Source organism: Strigops habroptila, chromosome 9 (genome assembly GCF_004027225.2).
Source record: "Strigops habroptila isolate Jane chromosome 9, bStrHab1.2.pri, whole genome shotgun sequence".
NCBI lineage: Eukaryota > Metazoa > Chordata > Aves > Psittaciformes > Psittacidae > Strigops > Strigops habroptila.
Window position 1 is genome coordinate 44,075,737 of NC_044285.2, and position 16,510 is coordinate 44,092,246.

Consider the following 16,510-nt stretch of genomic DNA (forward strand, 5'->3'; position numbering starts at 1 on the left):
GGGCTTGGAGCAACCTGCTCTAGTGGAAGGTGTCCCTGCCTGTGGCAGGGGTTGGACCTGGAGGAGCTTTAAGCTCCCTTCGACTGAAATCATTTCTATGATGCGAGCAGGTCTGTGCTCACAGCGGGGAGGGAGCTGGAGGACATTGAGCCCCTCTGCCCTGGGGGTGCTCTCTGCTCCACAGCTCAGGATGGGCCTTGCAGAAGACGAGACCAGTTCAGAGCTTCGATTGTGTGGCTTTGGAGTGGAGGCAGGTGAAAAGTTCAGAGAGAAACGGGTGAAGGATTGCCCTGACCTGGTTAGACATGGAGTGAAATCAAGGATGTTACAGAACCAATCTCCAAAAATGGGAGCTCCTTAGGGAAGCTGTCTGTCCCGTATCTGCTCCTTGGGTACTTCTTAGGGCTTCCTGTGCACGTGTAACGTAGGTGCTGTTGGAGAAGCAAAATGCCAAGGGTGGATTTTGCAGATCGGATCAGAGTGGACGCATTCAAAACTCGACAGGAGGGAACATGCATTCCCCCAGGTAATGGTTTTTATGCCAATTTGAGCATTGGTACTTGGTACTTCAGCATTGCCAGGGAGAGCAGAGCATGGAATAGATGCCAGGCTCGGACTGGGGTGCCTTGGCTCAGGGTAGTCCCAAGAATCCTGCTGTTCTGTCCCAACAGCCATGTGGGTTCAGTGGACCTGGTTTGCAGTAGGTCATCCTTCCTTGGAGACCTCTCAGCTCCCTCCAGTTGTCACCACAAGCATTTTTCCCTATGGAGGAGGTGTCTGTAGAGCAGCAGTACCTGAAGACAGTGCAAAAACTTTACTGCTCAGCTCCATTTCTGGCCAGAGACCTGCTTTCCCCTGGTGCTTGCTGGTTGATGAACACTTCTCCTGTGCCACCAGTGATGGGACCACGTGTTGAAGCACACCGGGAAAGGCTGTTGCTCTGTTTCACGCAGCTTTTGTGGTGGACAAACCGGCACGTGGGGAAGCGCTCCTGGGCAGCGGGGGGATGGCAGGTGCATGCTGCAGGCTCATGGCAGGACGGTTTGTCCCCCTCTCCCGTGTACTGTTTTTTACCCCCTCCACCTCTGCGGTAAGACCAGCAGCCACCGCTCTGCTCCTGGTGGGTGGATGGTAGCGCTGTGGCAGTGAGCGTTGCTGCAGCACTGCTTGCTGTTCTCTGCAGGCCAGGACTCACCGTTCCTCCCACCCCGCAGCCCGGGGGCAGCTCGGCTGCTGCAGAACCAGTCCCGGCTGATCCTGCCCGTGCCTTCATGCTCCAGGCTGCTGCAGCAGACCCGGTGACTGCTGTGGACGTGTGCCTGCACCCTCTTCTCAGCAGGTCCAGGTAAGGTCGCAGTGTCCTGGCTCCCGTGGAGGTGTGCTGGGCATCCTGGAGGTTCCTGCAGAGCAGCCTGGCAGCTCTTCTCCTCCCAGTCACAGTGCAATAGAGGAACAGCCTCGTCTGAGCAGGTGAAGGGGGCAGCAGGGCAGAGTCCAAGCATTGAAGTTGGATTTCAAAAGCTGAGCTGCAGTTACTGGTGTGGGTGTAGAACTGTCCTGTAGTGTCTGGTCAACGAGGTCCTTCAGGCTTCTCCAGTGACAGAATCCCCCACACTCAACTCATCTGCTACAAGACCACCTTGGGACGTGATGGTGATTCTGGTGACGCTGGAGTAGGTAGTTGCTTCATCTGCTGCTTTTGAGCTCTGAGGTCCCATGGGGACATGTTGTTTGTGTTGGGACAGAGGCTGGCTCTCTCCTCTGGCCGTGCCAGCAGCAGTGCTCAGTCCTGGTCAGGGTCATGGCCCCTGGAGCCCTTCATCTTGCTAGTGCAACTGGTGCTTGTTCCATGAGTTAGAGCAAGCAGCAGCTGCCCTGGCTCCTGCACGGCCACCTTTGTGTGCACAGATGGGGAGAGACGGGGGGCAAACGGGAACCTGCTTTGCACCCATCCCTGGCAGTGTTCAAGGCCAGGTTGGACACAGGGGCTTGAAGCAACCTGCTCTAGTGGAAGGTGTCCCTGCCCGTGGCAGGGGGTTGGAGCTGGATGAGCTTTAAGGTCCCTTCCAACCCAAACCAGTCTGGGATTCCATGATTTTATGATGTCCTGGGGCTGGGCAGCACTTGGCCCCAGCCAGCACCACGCTGCTGCTGCCAGCAGAGCTGGCTGTGCGTGTGCTGCTTCCTTCTGAAGGGCTCACCCCTCCTGGGAGCTGGCTCCTGTGGCACGTCCCCCAGCCCTGTGGGGACAGCGCTGCTTTGCAGGGGCAGAACACAGTGAGGCTGCGGCACTGAACCATGAGCAGGATTGTCCCCCAACATCTGGCAGAAATGAAGCACGCAGCCATGTCAAACATAATGTATTTATAGCAAAAATAGGCTTTTTTTCTGTAGCTTCCATACACAAGGTTTTCTCCCCCTACATTTACGCAGTAAACAGGTCAAGGGCAGCAGCGTGCACGGGCCTCCAGCTCCCCCATGGCCTTGCCCGCCGTCATGGCTGCTCTCCACGCTGGACCCCCCAACCCTCCCACTGCAGGGCTGTGGCACGAGTGGGGAGCAGTGGCGGTGGGGGGGCGGGTGCACAGTCATGCCCATGGGCAGAGGGTGAGGCTGGGGCAGGGGCTACCCCCATTCACACGGGGATGGCACCAGCTCAGGGAGCCCCCCCCAGCCCAGGGTCAAGGAGACGCTTCCCACAGCTCCCACCGTGCTCCTGCACCACGCTGGTAAACAGCAAGTGACCAGGCATCGGACTTCAGCCTTCCCATGGTGGTAAGCACATACATGTCACGTTAACTCAGAAGCCTCCCTCGTTCCTGCAGCCCCTCTGCTGATGGTGGGTAGAGGAGGGGCTTTGAGGCAAGCTTCCCTCCCAAGAACTGCCCAAAGCCTCCTGCAGCGATCTCCAGAGCCTGAGCACTGTCAGAGACCTTCTCACCCCACCACCAGCAAAGGCAGAGCACGAGGGCACCAGTGCCAGCAAGAACTTCACAGTTTGGAGTTCACTCATCTATCCCAGAGGGGTCTGGCACATAGACCTCAAGGGCAGGATGCACAGGCAGCCAGCACAGCCCCTTCCTACCCCGGGCTGCTCCCCCCTGCCTGACCCTGCAGCTGCACCGTGCCAGGGGTGGCTCATGAGCAGCACAGGGGGAGCAGCTCTGCCCTCCCTGCCCTTGGCCACAGCTCCTGCAGCGCCCGGGCGAGGAGCTCCTGCTCCTGAAGCAGCCCCAGTCCCCTCCCGCCTCCCTCTGCCCTGTGTCTTTGGCAGTCTTCCTCGGCCATGGTCAAGTCTCCAGGATCACACCAACATCTCAGCAGCACGGACTTGCCTCACAGTTTGGTAATTGCACGTAACGGGGCCACTCAGTGAACCCCACAAGGGAGGAAAAGGGAACAAGACAGTCAAGTAAACTAATTTGAGCAATCTCTCGCCATCCGTCCCAGCGCGAGTCCAGAGAGAGAACGCTGCCTGGCCCTGCCGCAGCGCAGCCCCCCACGGCCTAGGAGACCATGTACTGGGTGATGGCCTGCAACGCGTACAGCAGCTCTGCCTGCATCCGGGCTTCCAGGATGAGCAAGTTCACATGGACCTGCGGGACAAGCAAAAGCGGTTGAGGCTGCTGCAGCATGCTGCAGGCAGCGGGGCAGGCAGCGCAGCGGGGCAGGTGAGCACCCGCTGGGCATAGGGAGGCTTTTGGCACAGGACAAAATGCCACCGAGGTTCCCAGCACTTCCCCGTCGCACTCCTCCCAGCCCCGCAGGCCGTGGCTGCCTCCCAGCGCCGCACTGTGCCTGGCACCACCGCAGCCGCTGCACCAAGGGCTGCTGGAGGCTCCCCCCTGTGGGGTGATGGCCCTGGAGGCCCCGCAGCGCCGCTGTGCTCAGCACACTGCGGGCAGCCCTGTGCCACGCTAACCCCAACTCCACAGAGTTTCCATCCCCCCTCACCCGCCTGGTTTGGTGGCTCAAACACTTCCCGTGCACCCCCCGAACACCTCAGCCTGCAGCCTCTGCCCACCCTGGGCCTGGAAGGACCATCCCACCTTCTCACTGTGCTTGAACTGCTTCCAGAACCTGTCAAACATTTCTGAGTTTGTCTTCTCTGGGTAGCAGGTTACAGTTTTAATGTAAACTTTGAGCACTCGCTCCAGGAGCTGATTCACTTCTGCATAGTCGTAGTCATCGTACCTGTGGGGAGCACAGGGGCGACTCGCAGCCAGCACCACGTCCCTCTGCAGCACCTCGCCTGTGCTCTGCCGGGGCAGGGGGCACACGGCAGCAGCCACCAGGCACTGAAGTCCCAACCCTGAAGCGCCCTGGCCAAAAATAAGCATCTCTCCCCTGCCTGTGCATCCAGGCAGGCAATTCCCCTCGGTTGCTTCTCCAAGCCCACCTGCAAGACAAGCCAAGTGCCCGACCCTCCTCCCTCCTGCCTGAGCTCGGTTTTCTGCCCGTGACCGCGAGGTTGGTTTCCCTACCTAATGCCAAACATGCAGTGGATGTAGTTCCAGATGCCTCGCTTGAAGACGGAGGGTTCACAGCCTTGCCGCTTGGCCATGGTGCTGCTTTGCAGACCATCCACCATACGAAACTTCTCATCCAGGAGATGCCCGATGTCAGAGTAGAGGCGGTTGACCAGCGAGAAGCCGTGGTCTTCCCAGGAGTAATCCTGTTGAGCACACCAAGAGGCTTTTACAACTGCAAATAGGATCCTGGGGCATGCTTCCAGGAACGAAGAGCTGGAGACCTCAGGATGCAGCAGAATTCAATAGGTTTGCTCTGGGGGTGGTTCTGCCACAAACCACATCCCTTGTCAGGCAGGTTTTGACCCTGGCCTCTGTGAGAGGTGAAGAAACCAGCAGTCCTGGGGGACAGGAGCCCCCAGTCCCCTTCCTCTCCCCAGCGCTCAGAGCCGGTCCCCTCTCAGAGCTGAGCTTCCCCGCGCAGGCATGGTACAAAAGCAGCTGTGCCAGATGTGTGATGCACAGGCACCCTGTGGCTGCAGGGAGGGTGGGAGAGGCAGGAAGAGCAGGAACCTCACCTGGACTCTGAATACCTGCGTCTGATCCTCATCACGCCGGGCAAAGTCCTGGTACCCAAAGTCGGGGTCCTGCATGTAGCACGCGAGGTTGGCAGCGCTGGTGACTGCCCCATCGGCATCTGCGAGAGGGGAGAGCCCCGCGGACGGGGCAGCCCGATGCTCAGCTCCCCTTCTCCCCGCCGCAGCAGGGGCTGAACGCAGGTCCTTGCTGTGCCTCTTTGGGAAGAGCCACTGCCTCCCCCCAGCATTCCAGAAGCCCCTCTCTGAACCGTCCATCACAGAAATGTAAGTACAGACACAGGGAGGTAACGCCCTGATGAGCTCCCATCCTGCACACCCACCTCCACTCGTGCCCCTCACCTTCCTCTCGGTCCTGCTGCAACAGCCTGGTCTCCTCCCTGCCCTCTGTCTCCACGTGGATCCGCTGCATGCGTTCCCGGAGGGAATCCAGCTCCATGCAGGAGTCCAGGGACTGCACAGACACAGGCTGAGGGTGAGGGCAGCAGCCCCTGCCGCAGCCCCAGCCCCCACGCACCCACCTCAAAGGCTCACCCGCTTGCGGTTGATGCGCAGCAACTCCTGGCTGCAGCCATTGCCGGTGGTGGCTTCACAGAAGCACTGGTTCCCAGGGGACAAGGGCTTCAGTGCGCCCCGGCCCCCCGGCCCCTCATCCTGCTCACAGCCACAGCCGAACACGAAGCTGGCGAGTGCGTGGCAGTGGGCCAGGAGGACAACGGCGTGCACCAGCTCTGCCAGCGACCAGCTCCACTCGCTGATCTTCAGCAGCTTCTGCAGGACATACACAGAGCAGCCATGGGATGCAGGCAGACAGGGTGCCAGCCCCCCCGGGGGATGCTGCTGTCCCTGCCACTGCCCTGTCCCTGTCTGACAGCCCCTCTGCCAATACCTCAATGTGCTCCTTGGTGATGAGCCATGGCCGGTGTGCCAGGATCTTGTTGATCTCGTTGAGGTTGCGGAGTTTGGGGGGGATGAAGTCGAGGCCACGCAGCCACTGGGGATCTCCCCCCGCACGCAGGAACTGCAGCACGTGCAGGTTCACCAGGTACCGGCACTGGTGCCGGGCGGCTGCCTGCAAGAGCAGCATGTCACCAGAGCCACACTGCAGGACCAGCACCCTGGGGCCCGCACCCACCTCACCCAGCCCTGGCACACCACAACTGTGGCCTCTGCAGAGGAGCCCGAGCACAGGCTGCCTGGCGAAGGGGAGCAGGGAGCCCCCCATGTCCCTGGGCAGTCCCAGCAGCGCTCACCATGATGGCGATGTAGTGCCGGCAGTCAAAGGGCAGGGGCCCATCCATGTGCATCAGGTAGTGCTGCATCTTGAGGAAGCTGTCAAGGTACTGTGGGTGGTAGCCCATCTGCTGGGTCACTGCCTCCAGCCGCCCCCAGCTCGCCAACACCTTCACAAAAAGGAACTGGGGCCGCTCGGGATCGCTGCTGGACATCTTCACTACCTGTGGGGAACACTCCGCTGAGCTCTCCGTGCAGCAGCAGTGTGCACCAGCCAAGCCCAGGCTCTTGGAGAGGCTGGGATTCCCTCTCCTAGCTTGGTGCTCCCAGAGGGACATCATCAGGTCAGAAGGCTAGGGGAGCTGGGCACTACTTGGTGCAGTCACTGCTAGCAGCAGGCTGCAGGAAACACAGGTTGGTCTCTGCCAGGGAGAGGGCGCTGCCTGGAGAGCAATGGGCAAACCACGAATGATGTTTCCTTGCAGGCTCAGAGGCAAAGGCAAGGCCTCCCAGGACGGAGCATCCCATCACCCTTCTCACCAGCACCAAGCTCCCGGGCCCCTGCCCTGGCAAGCCAAGGCGGAAGCGATGTCTTGACACGCACCATACGGTCAGGAGCACATGGAGGGGCTCGGAGGTCTCCCCGTGCAGGTCCTGCAGCACACAAGACCCAAGCGCCAGTGAAAACACAGGTGGGAACGTGGCAAGGGGTGTCCATCCACGGCCCCAGCGAAACAGAGAGGGTGGCCGGAGCAGAGAGCAGGGACGTGCACCCGGGCAGCTCCTGCAGCCCCATGGCCGTGCTGCAACCTCCCACCCAACAGCGGGTCTGCACTTGTAGCCCGGCCACCAACCCCGTCACACAGAATCCACCGCTCACCAGCCTGGGCAGCACCCACAGGTGCAATGGATGCTCCTCCCCTCCCAGGCTCAAATCCAAATCTCCCCTGGGAGCAGCTGGCCCCACTGACACTGCTGTCACCTTCCTCCCACCCACCCAAAGGCGACCACAGCATCACAGCAGCAAACCAGGAGCACTGCTGGAGACCAGTGCCTGCTCCACCATGACCTCGGGCTGTCCCTGCCCTGCAGAGCACAGAGCAGTCGCAGGAACAAGCTCCAGCTGTTTTCTGCCATCCTGCAATTCTGAGGCACACACCACTGCTCAGGATCAAGAGATTTACTTGACGCCATTTGGAGCTTTCTCTTTGCTTCCTCTGGCCAAACGGGTCCAAAAAAGCCCCCAAAACTCAAAATGGTGAGGGGTGAAGAACACCGGCTTCTCTGGCCCACAGGAAAAGGTGCAAACCAGAGGAGACCTGTGAAAGTCCCCCCCAAAGTCCCTCCGCTCAGGGAAATGAACAGGACATTGGTGGAACGTCATGGACACGAGGTGAAATGTCCCTGAGGACACCTACAGACTACAGCCACTGGTCTTCTCCTGGTGGGCAGAGGTGGAGGAGCCAGGGGCCCTTCCGCTTCCTCAGGAGAACGTGATCTCCAGCAAGGAGCCATGGCACCAGCCCACAGCTTCTGCTCTCCTTGCTGTTTGTCCAGGTGATGATGGAGTGAGGGACCAGGCAGACATGGCTTAGAAGGGGAGGATGAAGAAAGGTGCAGGGCAGCCCTCACCTCGGCTGGACTCTCTCCTGCCTCCTCCCCCTGGCGCTGCCTCTCGCATTGCCCCCAGGGTCCCCTTCCTCAGCCTCTCCAGCCATAACCCTTTTCCTCGTCCCTGCACGGTGGACGGGGGGCGCATCCCTCCCTCCCCGGGGGTCCTTGCCGTCCCCAAGCCCCGTGAACCCCTACAGGCACCCCCGGCCCCGGCGCTGTCCGGGCAGACAACCGGCGGGCGGCACTGTGCGTGTCAAGCGGGCGGGAGGTCCTGCGCCCGGAGCAAGCCCGGGCAGCGCCGGAAGCCGCGGGAGAGGGGCCTCCGCCTCTCCCCCCGCCCGCCACCCTCGGGACTCTGTTCCCGCGCGAGGCGACACCGCGTCTCCGCCGGTACCGGTGGCTCTGCCGGTGATGCTCGCTGAGGACGCGGCCGCAGCGGACACCCCTCGCCTGCCCCCCGCCCCGGTTTTCGAGGGGACGGGAGAACGGCTAGTGCCGGCGGCGGGGGTCCCTACGGTAGGGCTGGCGGCCCGTAACTGGGGCCCCATTGTGCGAGCGGCGGCGGCAGCGCCCCCGGTGCGCGGCGCGAGCAGTGCAGGCGGAGAGAGAAAAACAAGTTTGATTGGCAGTGATGGAGGCACGGCGCCTCCCGCATCCCGCACAAAGGGGATGGGGACGGCGCTGCCGCACCGGTACCGGCACCGGGCCGCCGGCCACCGCATCGGGAGAGCGCGACCCCGCCGACCCCGCGCACCACCGCCGGGGGACGGGAATGCCCTGGCCTGCTGGTGCTGCGGCCGGACCAGGTCGGTGGCGGCGAGCAGAGCTGAGCCTGGTGCTCCGGTACGGGCTCCGGTGGCGGCGGGGCGGGTCCTACCTGCCCCGGCAGCCGCTGGCACCGGCTTCCTCGGGGGTGCTCCACGCTCTGTGGACACACGATCATGGTGAGCCCGTGCCGTGCCGCGCTGTGCCGCGCCGCACCGGTGACCGGCGCTGGTCCCTCCCGCCCCGTCCCGGCCGCCGGTATCACTGACCGGGCTCCGCGGCAGCCCGAGCCGCCGGGGGCGTGCCAACCGCCGCGCCTCCGCCAATCACCGCCGCGAGGAGGCGGGGCCTCGGCCGCCACCCCACCAATCGGCGGAGAGGGGGCGGGAGCCGGCGGACCACGTGGGCAGGGATGGAAAGTTACCTGTCCGTCAAGCGCGGAGGACACGCCCACCCCGGGCCGCAGCTGGTCGCCGCTGGGGGGCGCTACGGCACCGGGGGAGGAAGCGAGTCCCCGCGTCCTCCGTACCCGCGTCCCCTGTACCCGCGTCCCCTGTACCTGTGTCCCCTGTACCTGTGTCCCCTGTACCTGTGTCCCTATGTCTCTGGGGTCTGCACCCCACAGACCACCCAGTGCACCCCATAGAGCAACTGACAGGAGGATGGATCCAGGAGGGGGCTGGTCTCTGCTCCCAAGGAACAAGGGATGGGACAAGAGGAAACGGCCTCAAGCTGCACCAGAGGAGGTTTAGATGGAGATTAGGACCAATTTATTCCCCAGAGGGTGCTCAGGCATTGGAACAGGCTGCCCAGGGCAGGGCTGGAGTCACCGTCCCTGCAAGTGTTCACACACCGTGTAGCCGAGGCCTCAGTGCCATGGGTTAGTGGTGGTCTTGGCAGTGCTGGGGTAATGGTTGGACTTGATGGTCTTAAAGGTCTTTTCCAACCTGATTGACTCTATGACTCTATGAAATACTGCACGCAGGGTTCTGTGCACTGCACGCTGTGCACCACGCAGGACACGCACTGCACCGTGCAGTGCCACTGGAGCTCTGCAGCCACCAGGTCATGGCGGGCTGTGTGCGGCTGTGGCAGGGAGCAGGGCTGGGAGTCTCAGGCATTAGGTGAGAGCAGGTAGCAAGGGCCGCGGGGCAGCAGGGTTCACACAGCGGGGTGCAGGCCTGCGGGGCACAGGGTGCAGCAGCACGTCACACCCCCATGTAGCTGTTCTTGTAGGGGCTGTGCTCACGGAGGGGGGCCGGGGCACTGGGCACCGCAGACGGGGGAGAGTTGCTGCTCTCCCACAGGGGCTCGTAGCTGTTGTTGGGGGGCAGCTCGCTCACGTAGCAGATGTTCTCGCTGTAGTTGGGCTTGAAGCTCTCCACGACATCTTTGGGGACTCCAGCCCATTCCTTCAGGGAGCAGAGCGGGGTGAGAAGAGCCACCACCCAGCCCAGCCCCAACCCGCAGCGCAGGGGTGAGCCTGCAGCAGGGCTGCCTGCAGATGCCTTACCTGGAAGTTGCCGTTGTGGGTGATGAAGAGCTCATCAAAGTTCTTGCTCGGGTTGGGGATTCGGGGCATGAGGATGACCCACACCCTGCGCGGGACAGATGTGTTGGAGGAGAAAAGCCCCAGTGATGCTGCCTCCCATCAGCCCCCCACGCTCACCTTTCCATGCGCACCAGCAGGACGACAAGGACCAGCAAGATCAGGCAGGAGGCAATGGGGACTAAGACTGTGTGGATCCAGAACCAGTGTAGCTGCTCCTCCGCTGTGCCTGGAAAGAGCTGTGGTGATGCGGACCCGTGCCCAGTGCACCACCATAGCAGTGGGGTGGGCACAACGGTGGTCCATGCCTGCTAATCCCCTCCATACCCCAGCCCATCCTGTCCCACTGCAGTGCTCAGGACCTACCCTTGCTGGTGGAGTTGTTGCCCCAGACCACAGGGACGCTCCATTCGCTCCAAAGCCGGGTGCTGCCGCAGTAGCTGTTGATCTTGCTGCGCACGTAGAAGGTGTAGTACTTCTCATGGTCCATGCTGGGGAAGGAGAACATGTCTCCTTTCACCCGGTGCTCCTGCAGAGAGACGTGGGCCATGCGGTGAGGGCCAGCACTGCTGTGGCGCATGGCTGGTCCCCATGCACAGTGGCTGCATCCCGGTGGCTCTCACCGTCCAGCTGGTGTCCTTGTTGCTCTTGTACTTGACAGCGTGCTCCAGGCACTGGGCTTTGGGGTATGGGGAGCTCCAGGTCAGCTGCAGCTGGTTGTTGCTCACGTTGTGGATGGTCAGGTTGACGGGTGCCTCTGGTTTCACTGCAAGGCACAGGTGATGCCTGGTGAGTGCCATTCCCCATGCCCCGGTGGCCCCAACGCCAACTGGGACATGATGGGGCAGCCCTGGGGACCCGCAGCCCAGCTCCTGCCCCCTGCAGCAGCCCCACAGAGGGGAGTGTGTGCCCCCCACCACTCCATACCCAGGTCCTGCAGCTCCATGCGCTCGCTGGGTATCTTCAGGGTCCTGCCGCCGAGACTGGCGTTGACGAGAACGTGGAAAGGCCGGAACTGGATGATCTCACTCTGATTGAAGTGGCAGCCAACGCTGATGCCATGGTCCTGCAGGTAGTGCTGGCACTCCACCATGGGGGACCCGTTCTCGTACCTGTGCCACAACAGGTTACCGGAGCTCCTCAAGACCCTGCACGCCCCAGCCCTCCTCAGGACCCCTCTCCCCAGCACATCCCACCCCTCTTGCTCTGGGGACAGAGCATCCCCCACTCTGGGCTTGGAGAAGAGGAACAGGCTGTTGCTGGGACCAGCAATGCTGGCAGGAGCCTCCTATGTAGGGATCCACTGCTGGACACCCTGCTGTGGGGCTGGCCGTGGGGCAGTGGTACCTACCAGTAGTAGAGGGAGTAGTTGGCTGTGAGCGTCTCTCTGCTCCCCCACGTGCAGGTCATGTACTCCTCGTTGAAAAGGACACACTCCACCCCTGCAAGGGACAGGCACTGCTGGGCACTGCGGCGGCGGGCGGCCGCACCAGGGGTGCACTGGGCAGACATGGCACGTGCCAGGAGGCCCTGCACATCCCCTCAGCCTTCCTCCACACGAGCCAAGCCAGCCCAGCTCTTCCAAGCCTGGGGTGCCGGGCCCCCGCCATCCCATTCACACGTGATGTGTTGGTCATGCCTGGGCTGCGGCAGCCCCGCATCCTGCTACAGAGGAGCGCTGGCCAAGCAGCTCTCCTTGCCGCATCCCTGCTCTTGGCTCCTCTGCTTGGATGTGGTGTTCCACCCCAATGTCTTCATCTGCTCCCTTCATCTGCTGTTCGCAGCCCCTGGCACTGTAGGACAGGATGGAAATCCCTCCCTGCCAACTCATTTTGATCACCCCATGAGAAACCCAGGGATTTTCCAGGATTTGTGCCTGATGTCTCCATCCTGGCTAAATTCTTCTCGCTGTTACCTTTTTGGGTGCTCGCAGGTGCCCCTGTTTCCTCGTGTCTGCTGAATGGAGCTGTGCTCCCCACTGCAGCCCCTCCACCAGGCCCTGGCAGTTCAACCTCCATAGGAAGCGCTGCCGAGTGCCAGAGGCTGAGCAGCCGCCCCAGACACCCACATCGTCTCCTCTGCCCCCTCCTTCCACCGCGCTGTGCCAGCCTGGGACCTGACACACAACCAGAAGCCACATCCTGGGCTGGCTGGGGGCTGTGGGGCCACCGGCGGGGTGCTGGTCCCCGCGCCAGGCATCATGCCTCGGTCCACTCCGGCAGCACTGGCACAGCTTGCTGCGGGGTGAGCAACGGGAGTGAGGCGCCTCACAGAGCCCTTGCAAGCGCCACACCAGCTGCTAGTGGCTGAGAGCTGCCCTGGAGGCTCCCAGAACATGGTATTTTCCCCCTAAAACTCAGGCAATGGGACACGTGGTCCCTTCTGTGAGGTCCAACCAACCAGCCAGCACTGCGGGGGTAGGAGAAGGCCAGAGCTGGGCTTTCCTGGGTTGTAATGTCAACACGATGGAGCAAACAGGCTTTGCACTCTGGCTGTTTCTGCATGTGGAGATGGAGAGCACCTTCCTGGAAGCCCAGGAGATTCAGGGATACGGAGGGGCTGTGGTTCCATGGGAGGCTGCTGTTTTACTGACACACAGCCAAGAAGTAGACTTTTTCTTAGGAAACAATGGCTGGGGTGAGGGTGCTGGTGGAAAGAGGAGTCACTGTCCCCAGCCCCTGTCTCCTTCTTGAGCACGGCCCCACTGACAAGACCAGGATGGAAAGGGTGGCTGGCACAGATCCACCATCTGATGCCCTCCCTGTCTGACGCACGGGGCTGATAGGACCTGCACATCAACGTCCTGCTGCTGCCACTCGCCCCAGCCTGCCACAGGGAACCCCCATGGCCAGTGTCCCTCCTGTAGCACTGACAGGGCCAGCACCATCAGAGCCATGGGGCCAGGAGCTGTGGGGCCAGCAGTGCTACGGGGCCAGGCGGTAGCCGGTAGCCATGCACTGGGGAAGGAGCAAGGACACCCAACAGGGGACCCAAGCACAATGTGGCTCTCCTGGCAGTCCCACTGCAAGGGGCCATCAAGGGGTCCCGGGATGCATGGGGCAGTCACAGGATTCCTAGCTATGCCCCAGCGGCTCGCTGGCCCACACAGCCCCACATCCTGTCCTCAGTGTCACCAGGGACCAACATCCCCCAGCCCCACCACCCATGTGGCAACATGGGCCGGGGCCCATGTGCCCCCTTACCTGGAGGGCTGCGGGCAGCAACAAGGTAGGGGCCCAGCCCGAAGAAGAGAACAGGCCCAAGGAAGGCGCTGAGCACTGCCATGGTGGGGTGAGCCACAGGATGAGCGCGAGCAGCCTCTGCGCACAGCCCACCACACAGGGCTGCTGCTTCCGCACCCGCGCCACTTCCTGCCCCATGGCACCGCCCCACGGGTGACTCTCGTGAGGACCATGGCTCAGTCCAACAGGGCCCAAGAGCTCATCACACTGGGGCCTCGCCACCCTTCCTGTCCAGGCCCCACAGCTCACCCCTGCCATGTCCCCACAGCTCATCCCCACCATGTCCTCATGGCTCATCCCTGCCATGTCCCCACAGCTCACCCTGCCATGTCCCCACGGCTCATCCCATGAGCTCTACCCCCCCCAAGCAGAGTCAGTGTAAATATCACGACCCACAGCCCAACCGTGGGCATCCTGCGCTGGGTCCCTGAGAACTTGGCAGAACTGGGAGTCACTGGGGCAGTGCCAGGGGCAGGCACCAAGGGACTCACAGGAGCAGCTGCAGGAGCCAGGGACAGTTACAGAGGGTGGTTGTGGGACGCAGTGATGGTGCCAGTGACAGGGCAGTGACGGGGGACGGTCACCAGCACAGTGACGGGAGTGTGCTCGGGGGGGGTCAGTGCTGGTGTGGGGTGTCCGGGGCTATGGGGGGTGCCCGGGGAGGAAGGATGGCGATAGCCGGGTGCTACCACGTGACCTCGGCCCGGCGCTCCGCCGGCGCAGGGCCCCTCGGGCCGCCCCGTGACTCTTCGGCACTTTCCGCCTCCGCTCGGCGTAGGCTTGGGCCCTACCCTGCGGCGCTTGGGACTTTTCGTGTTTCCTCGGCGCAGCTTCGGGACGTTCCGGCTCCTCTCGGAGCGCCTGTGACAGCATCGCGGCGCTCGGGCTTCTCCGGCGGCGCTCGGGCGGCCCCGGCACAGGGCGCAGGCGCGGGCGGCCCCCGCGGCCCTTGTTGTGGCCGCGCCGGCCCGGGATGGCGGCCTTCGGCGTCCTCAGCTACGAGCACCGCCCGCTCAAGCGCCCGCGCCTCGGCCCGCCCGACGTGTACCCGCAGGACCCCAAGCAGAAGGAGGTGCGGGGGGTCCCGGGGCGCGGGGCCGGGGGTCGTGCCTGCAGCCCGCGGCAGGGCTGGGGCTGGGGCTGGGGCTGGGTGAGGAGTCCCGCGGCCGTCCCCGTGGTGGCTGGGCGAGAGCGGGGCCGGGCCTGGCCGCGGGGGCCGGGGCTCCCGTGTCCCGGCGCTCGGCGGGGTCGCCGCCTGCCACCGAGGGCGTGGAGGGAGCCGGGATCCGCCGGGCCCTCGCCTCGCTCCGGCCCCGCGCTGGCTGAGCCGCCGCGGCGGGGGGTGCGGAGGGGCCTCGGAGCGGCCTCGGCGGGCCCTGCTGACCGTGCTTCCCCCGCAGGACGAGCTGACTGCGCTGAACGTCAAGCAAGGCTTCAACAACCAGCCGGCGGTCTCCGGGGACGAGCACGGCAGTGCCAAAAATGTCAACTTCAACCCGGCGAAGGTGAGCCCCGGGCGGGCGGTGGGGTGTGCCGGTAGGCTGCTGCCTCCTGGACTGTCCTGGGGCTCGTTCCTTCCTGTGTCCAGGCCCAGGAGACCCTTCCCTTGGGGATGGGTATCTTAGGACCGAACTCTCTCTCCCTGTAGAATCAAAGTTCTGCATTCTTTTGGAACTGTGTGCCACCTTTGACAGAGTGGGTTCTTGTCTTGGTCTCTGTTAAACCAGCATCTAGAGTTCCTGTATTCTTATATAGTTCTTTTATTTCACAATTAAAGTGGAAGGCTAGGATACTGGAAATGGGAAACTCCCTATTGATTTGGTTACATTATGGCCGTGGTAGAAAGGAAGTAAAATTTCTTGAAACCTTTGGCAATTTAAACATGGGCTTCAACTCCATTTTTCCAATCTCTAAAATCAAGATGTTGACCTCCTGGCCTCCCTGACCAGAGGACTAGTGGTGACCTGGGATGTAAGGCATCAATAAGCACAGTATATTTGTTTTCCTTGGCTGACATCTGTCCATGAAGCCTTCTGTCTGGTTTGACAAGTGTTTATAGAGAACTCTGTCTCAACTTGAGTCCCTGCTTGGTCATTTTATGAGTTGTCTAGAAGCATTCCTCTCTGCAAGTATAACAAAGGAAACTATGGGCTGGGGTTTTTTTTGTGTAGATACTACTGAGTATTTACTGGTGAGACTACTGGTAGGAATGATGAATGAGATTTTAAGCACATAGAATAGATCTCTGACCTGTGAACCTGTCATTCATCTTTTGTTTTTTCCTTTCCCCCCTCCCCTCCCCAGATCAGCTCAAATTTTAGCAGTATTATTGCAGAAAAGCTGCGGTGCAATACACTGCCTGACACAGGAAGACGGAAACCCCAGGTGAATCAGAAGGATAACTTTTGGCTGGTGACAGCGCGTTCCCAGAGTGCCATAAACAACTGGTTCACAGACCTGGCTGGAACTAAGCCCCTCACTCATCTTGCTAAGAAGGTATGTCACAGGAGAGGCTGCCTGGCAGGGCAGAGCATTTAGTGTCTGCTTGTTTCTGAAATGTTTCTATAGTAGAAGGTTTTTATTATTTGGAGATGTTTCTTCTGTCTTCAACTCTTGAAGCTTTCAGCTTGAAAAGAGTATCCAGGATTTGTAGTGCACTGGTTTCATCATTCCCACTCAGGGAACTGGTTCCTTGTCTGATTGGAGGTTGTGCAAGCTTTTGGCTTGCATGATACAACTGATCTATTTAAAGGTTTGGCTGTTTTTTCAGAAGAGCTGCCACTGTTGCCTCTGGTCTATTATTTGGATTAGGGCTATTCTTATAGGGAGGGCTTTTCAAGTTCTCAAAAGTCATAGTGAGAATTACTGGGCATAATCAGCTGAGTGACTTCCCAGGCTTTGGTTGCAGTGATACATTTCTGGTTTTAAGCTGGAAGTGTATGTGTATTATAGCTTGGTCTCAGCCAGGCTACAGCATTTCTGTGCCCTGGCATCCAGGGCTAGGTAGTTCCCTGACAGCAATGAATTCTGTAGAGTATGAAA

At 61.4% G+C, this 16,510-nt stretch overlaps 3 protein-coding genes across 12 annotated transcripts in view; 1 reads left to right on the forward strand and 2 right to left on the reverse strand.

Moving 5' to 3' along the window:
- Positions 1 to 2,344: 2,344 nt before the first annotated feature.
- On the reverse strand, positions 2,345 to 8,986 carry LOC115603091 (sestrin-3-like). Of its 8 annotated transcripts, none has more exons than XM_030474696.1 (10): positions 8,947 to 8,970; positions 8,307 to 8,837; positions 6,319 to 6,522; positions 5,955 to 6,137; positions 5,600 to 5,836; positions 5,408 to 5,519; positions 5,048 to 5,166; positions 4,485 to 4,675; positions 4,050 to 4,194; positions 2,345 to 3,596 (listed from the first exon to the last, which is right to left on the reverse strand). In XM_030474696.1, the coding sequence occupies exons 3-10, from the start codon at positions 6,511 to 6,513 to the stop codon at positions 3,507 to 3,509; spliced, it is 1,272 nt and encodes a 423-aa protein (XP_030330556.1). In that variant the 5' UTR covers positions 6,514 to 6,522; positions 8,307 to 8,837; positions 8,947 to 8,970; the 3' UTR covers positions 2,345 to 3,506. The 8 variants fall into 8 exon arrangements, with proteins under 8 accessions (XP_030330556.1, XP_030330557.1, XP_030330554.1 ...); XM_030474697.1 differs by having other exon boundaries at positions 8,790 to 8,837; positions 8,947 to 8,959; XM_030474694.1 differs by having other exon boundaries at positions 8,790 to 8,986.
- Positions 8,987 to 9,422: 436 nt separating this feature from the next.
- On the reverse strand, positions 9,423 to 13,625 carry IL2RG (interleukin 2 receptor subunit gamma). The gene is made up of 8 exons (XM_030474701.2): positions 13,430 to 13,625; positions 11,578 to 11,668; positions 11,154 to 11,338; positions 10,850 to 10,992; positions 10,593 to 10,755; positions 10,347 to 10,455; positions 10,191 to 10,275; positions 9,423 to 10,089 (listed from the first exon to the last, which is right to left on the reverse strand). Exons 1-8 carry the CDS (start codon positions 13,509 to 13,511, stop codon positions 9,886 to 9,888), a joined length of 1,062 nt encoding a protein of 353 aa, XP_030330561.1. The 5' UTR covers positions 13,512 to 13,625; the 3' UTR covers positions 9,423 to 9,885.
- A 756-nt stretch (positions 13,626 to 14,381) lies between these two features.
- Positions 14,382 to 16,510, forward strand: part of MED12 (mediator complex subunit 12) — a 38,587-nt gene continuing 36,458 nt past the window's right edge. For all 3 annotated transcript variants that reach the window (XM_030474681.1, XM_030474682.1, XM_030474683.2), the window contains exons 1-3: positions 14,382 to 14,540; positions 14,869 to 14,973; positions 15,773 to 15,964. In XM_030474681.1, the coding sequence (XP_030330541.1) occupies positions 14,442 to 14,540; positions 14,869 to 14,973; positions 15,773 to 15,964 (396 nt within the window). In that variant the 5' untranslated portion in view covers positions 14,382 to 14,441. The remainder of the gene's footprint in view (positions 14,541 to 14,868; positions 14,974 to 15,772; positions 15,965 to 16,510) is intronic.

Bases quoted from the DNA above. Each gene is read 5' to 3' on its own strand.
- LOC115603091 (XM_030474693.2), bottom strand. From the start codon at position 7,094: ATGGGGCTGCAGGAGCTGCCCGGGTGCACGTCCCTGCTCTCTGCTCCG. The intron at 6,138-6,318 runs GTGAGCGCTGCT...CTGCTCTTGCAG, and splicing joins GGCACTACATCGCCATCATG to GCAGCCGCCCGGCACCAGTG. The intron at 5,167-5,407 runs GTGAGGGGCACG...CCCCTCTCGCAG, and splicing joins GCAGCAGGACCGAGAGGAAG to ATGCCGATGGGGCAGTCACC.
- IL2RG (XM_030474701.2), bottom strand. From the start codon at position 13,511: ATGGCAGTGCTCAGCGCCTTCCTTGGGCCTGTTCTCTTCTTCGGGCTG. The intron at 10,276-10,346 runs GTGAGCGTGGGG...TGTCCCGCGCAG, and splicing joins CTGCTGGTGCGCATGGAAAG to GGTGTGGGTCATCCTCATGC. The intron at 10,090-10,190 runs GTAAGGCATCTG...TGCTCCCTGAAG, and splicing joins CCCACAACGGCAACTTCCAG to GAATGGGCTGGAGTCCCCAA.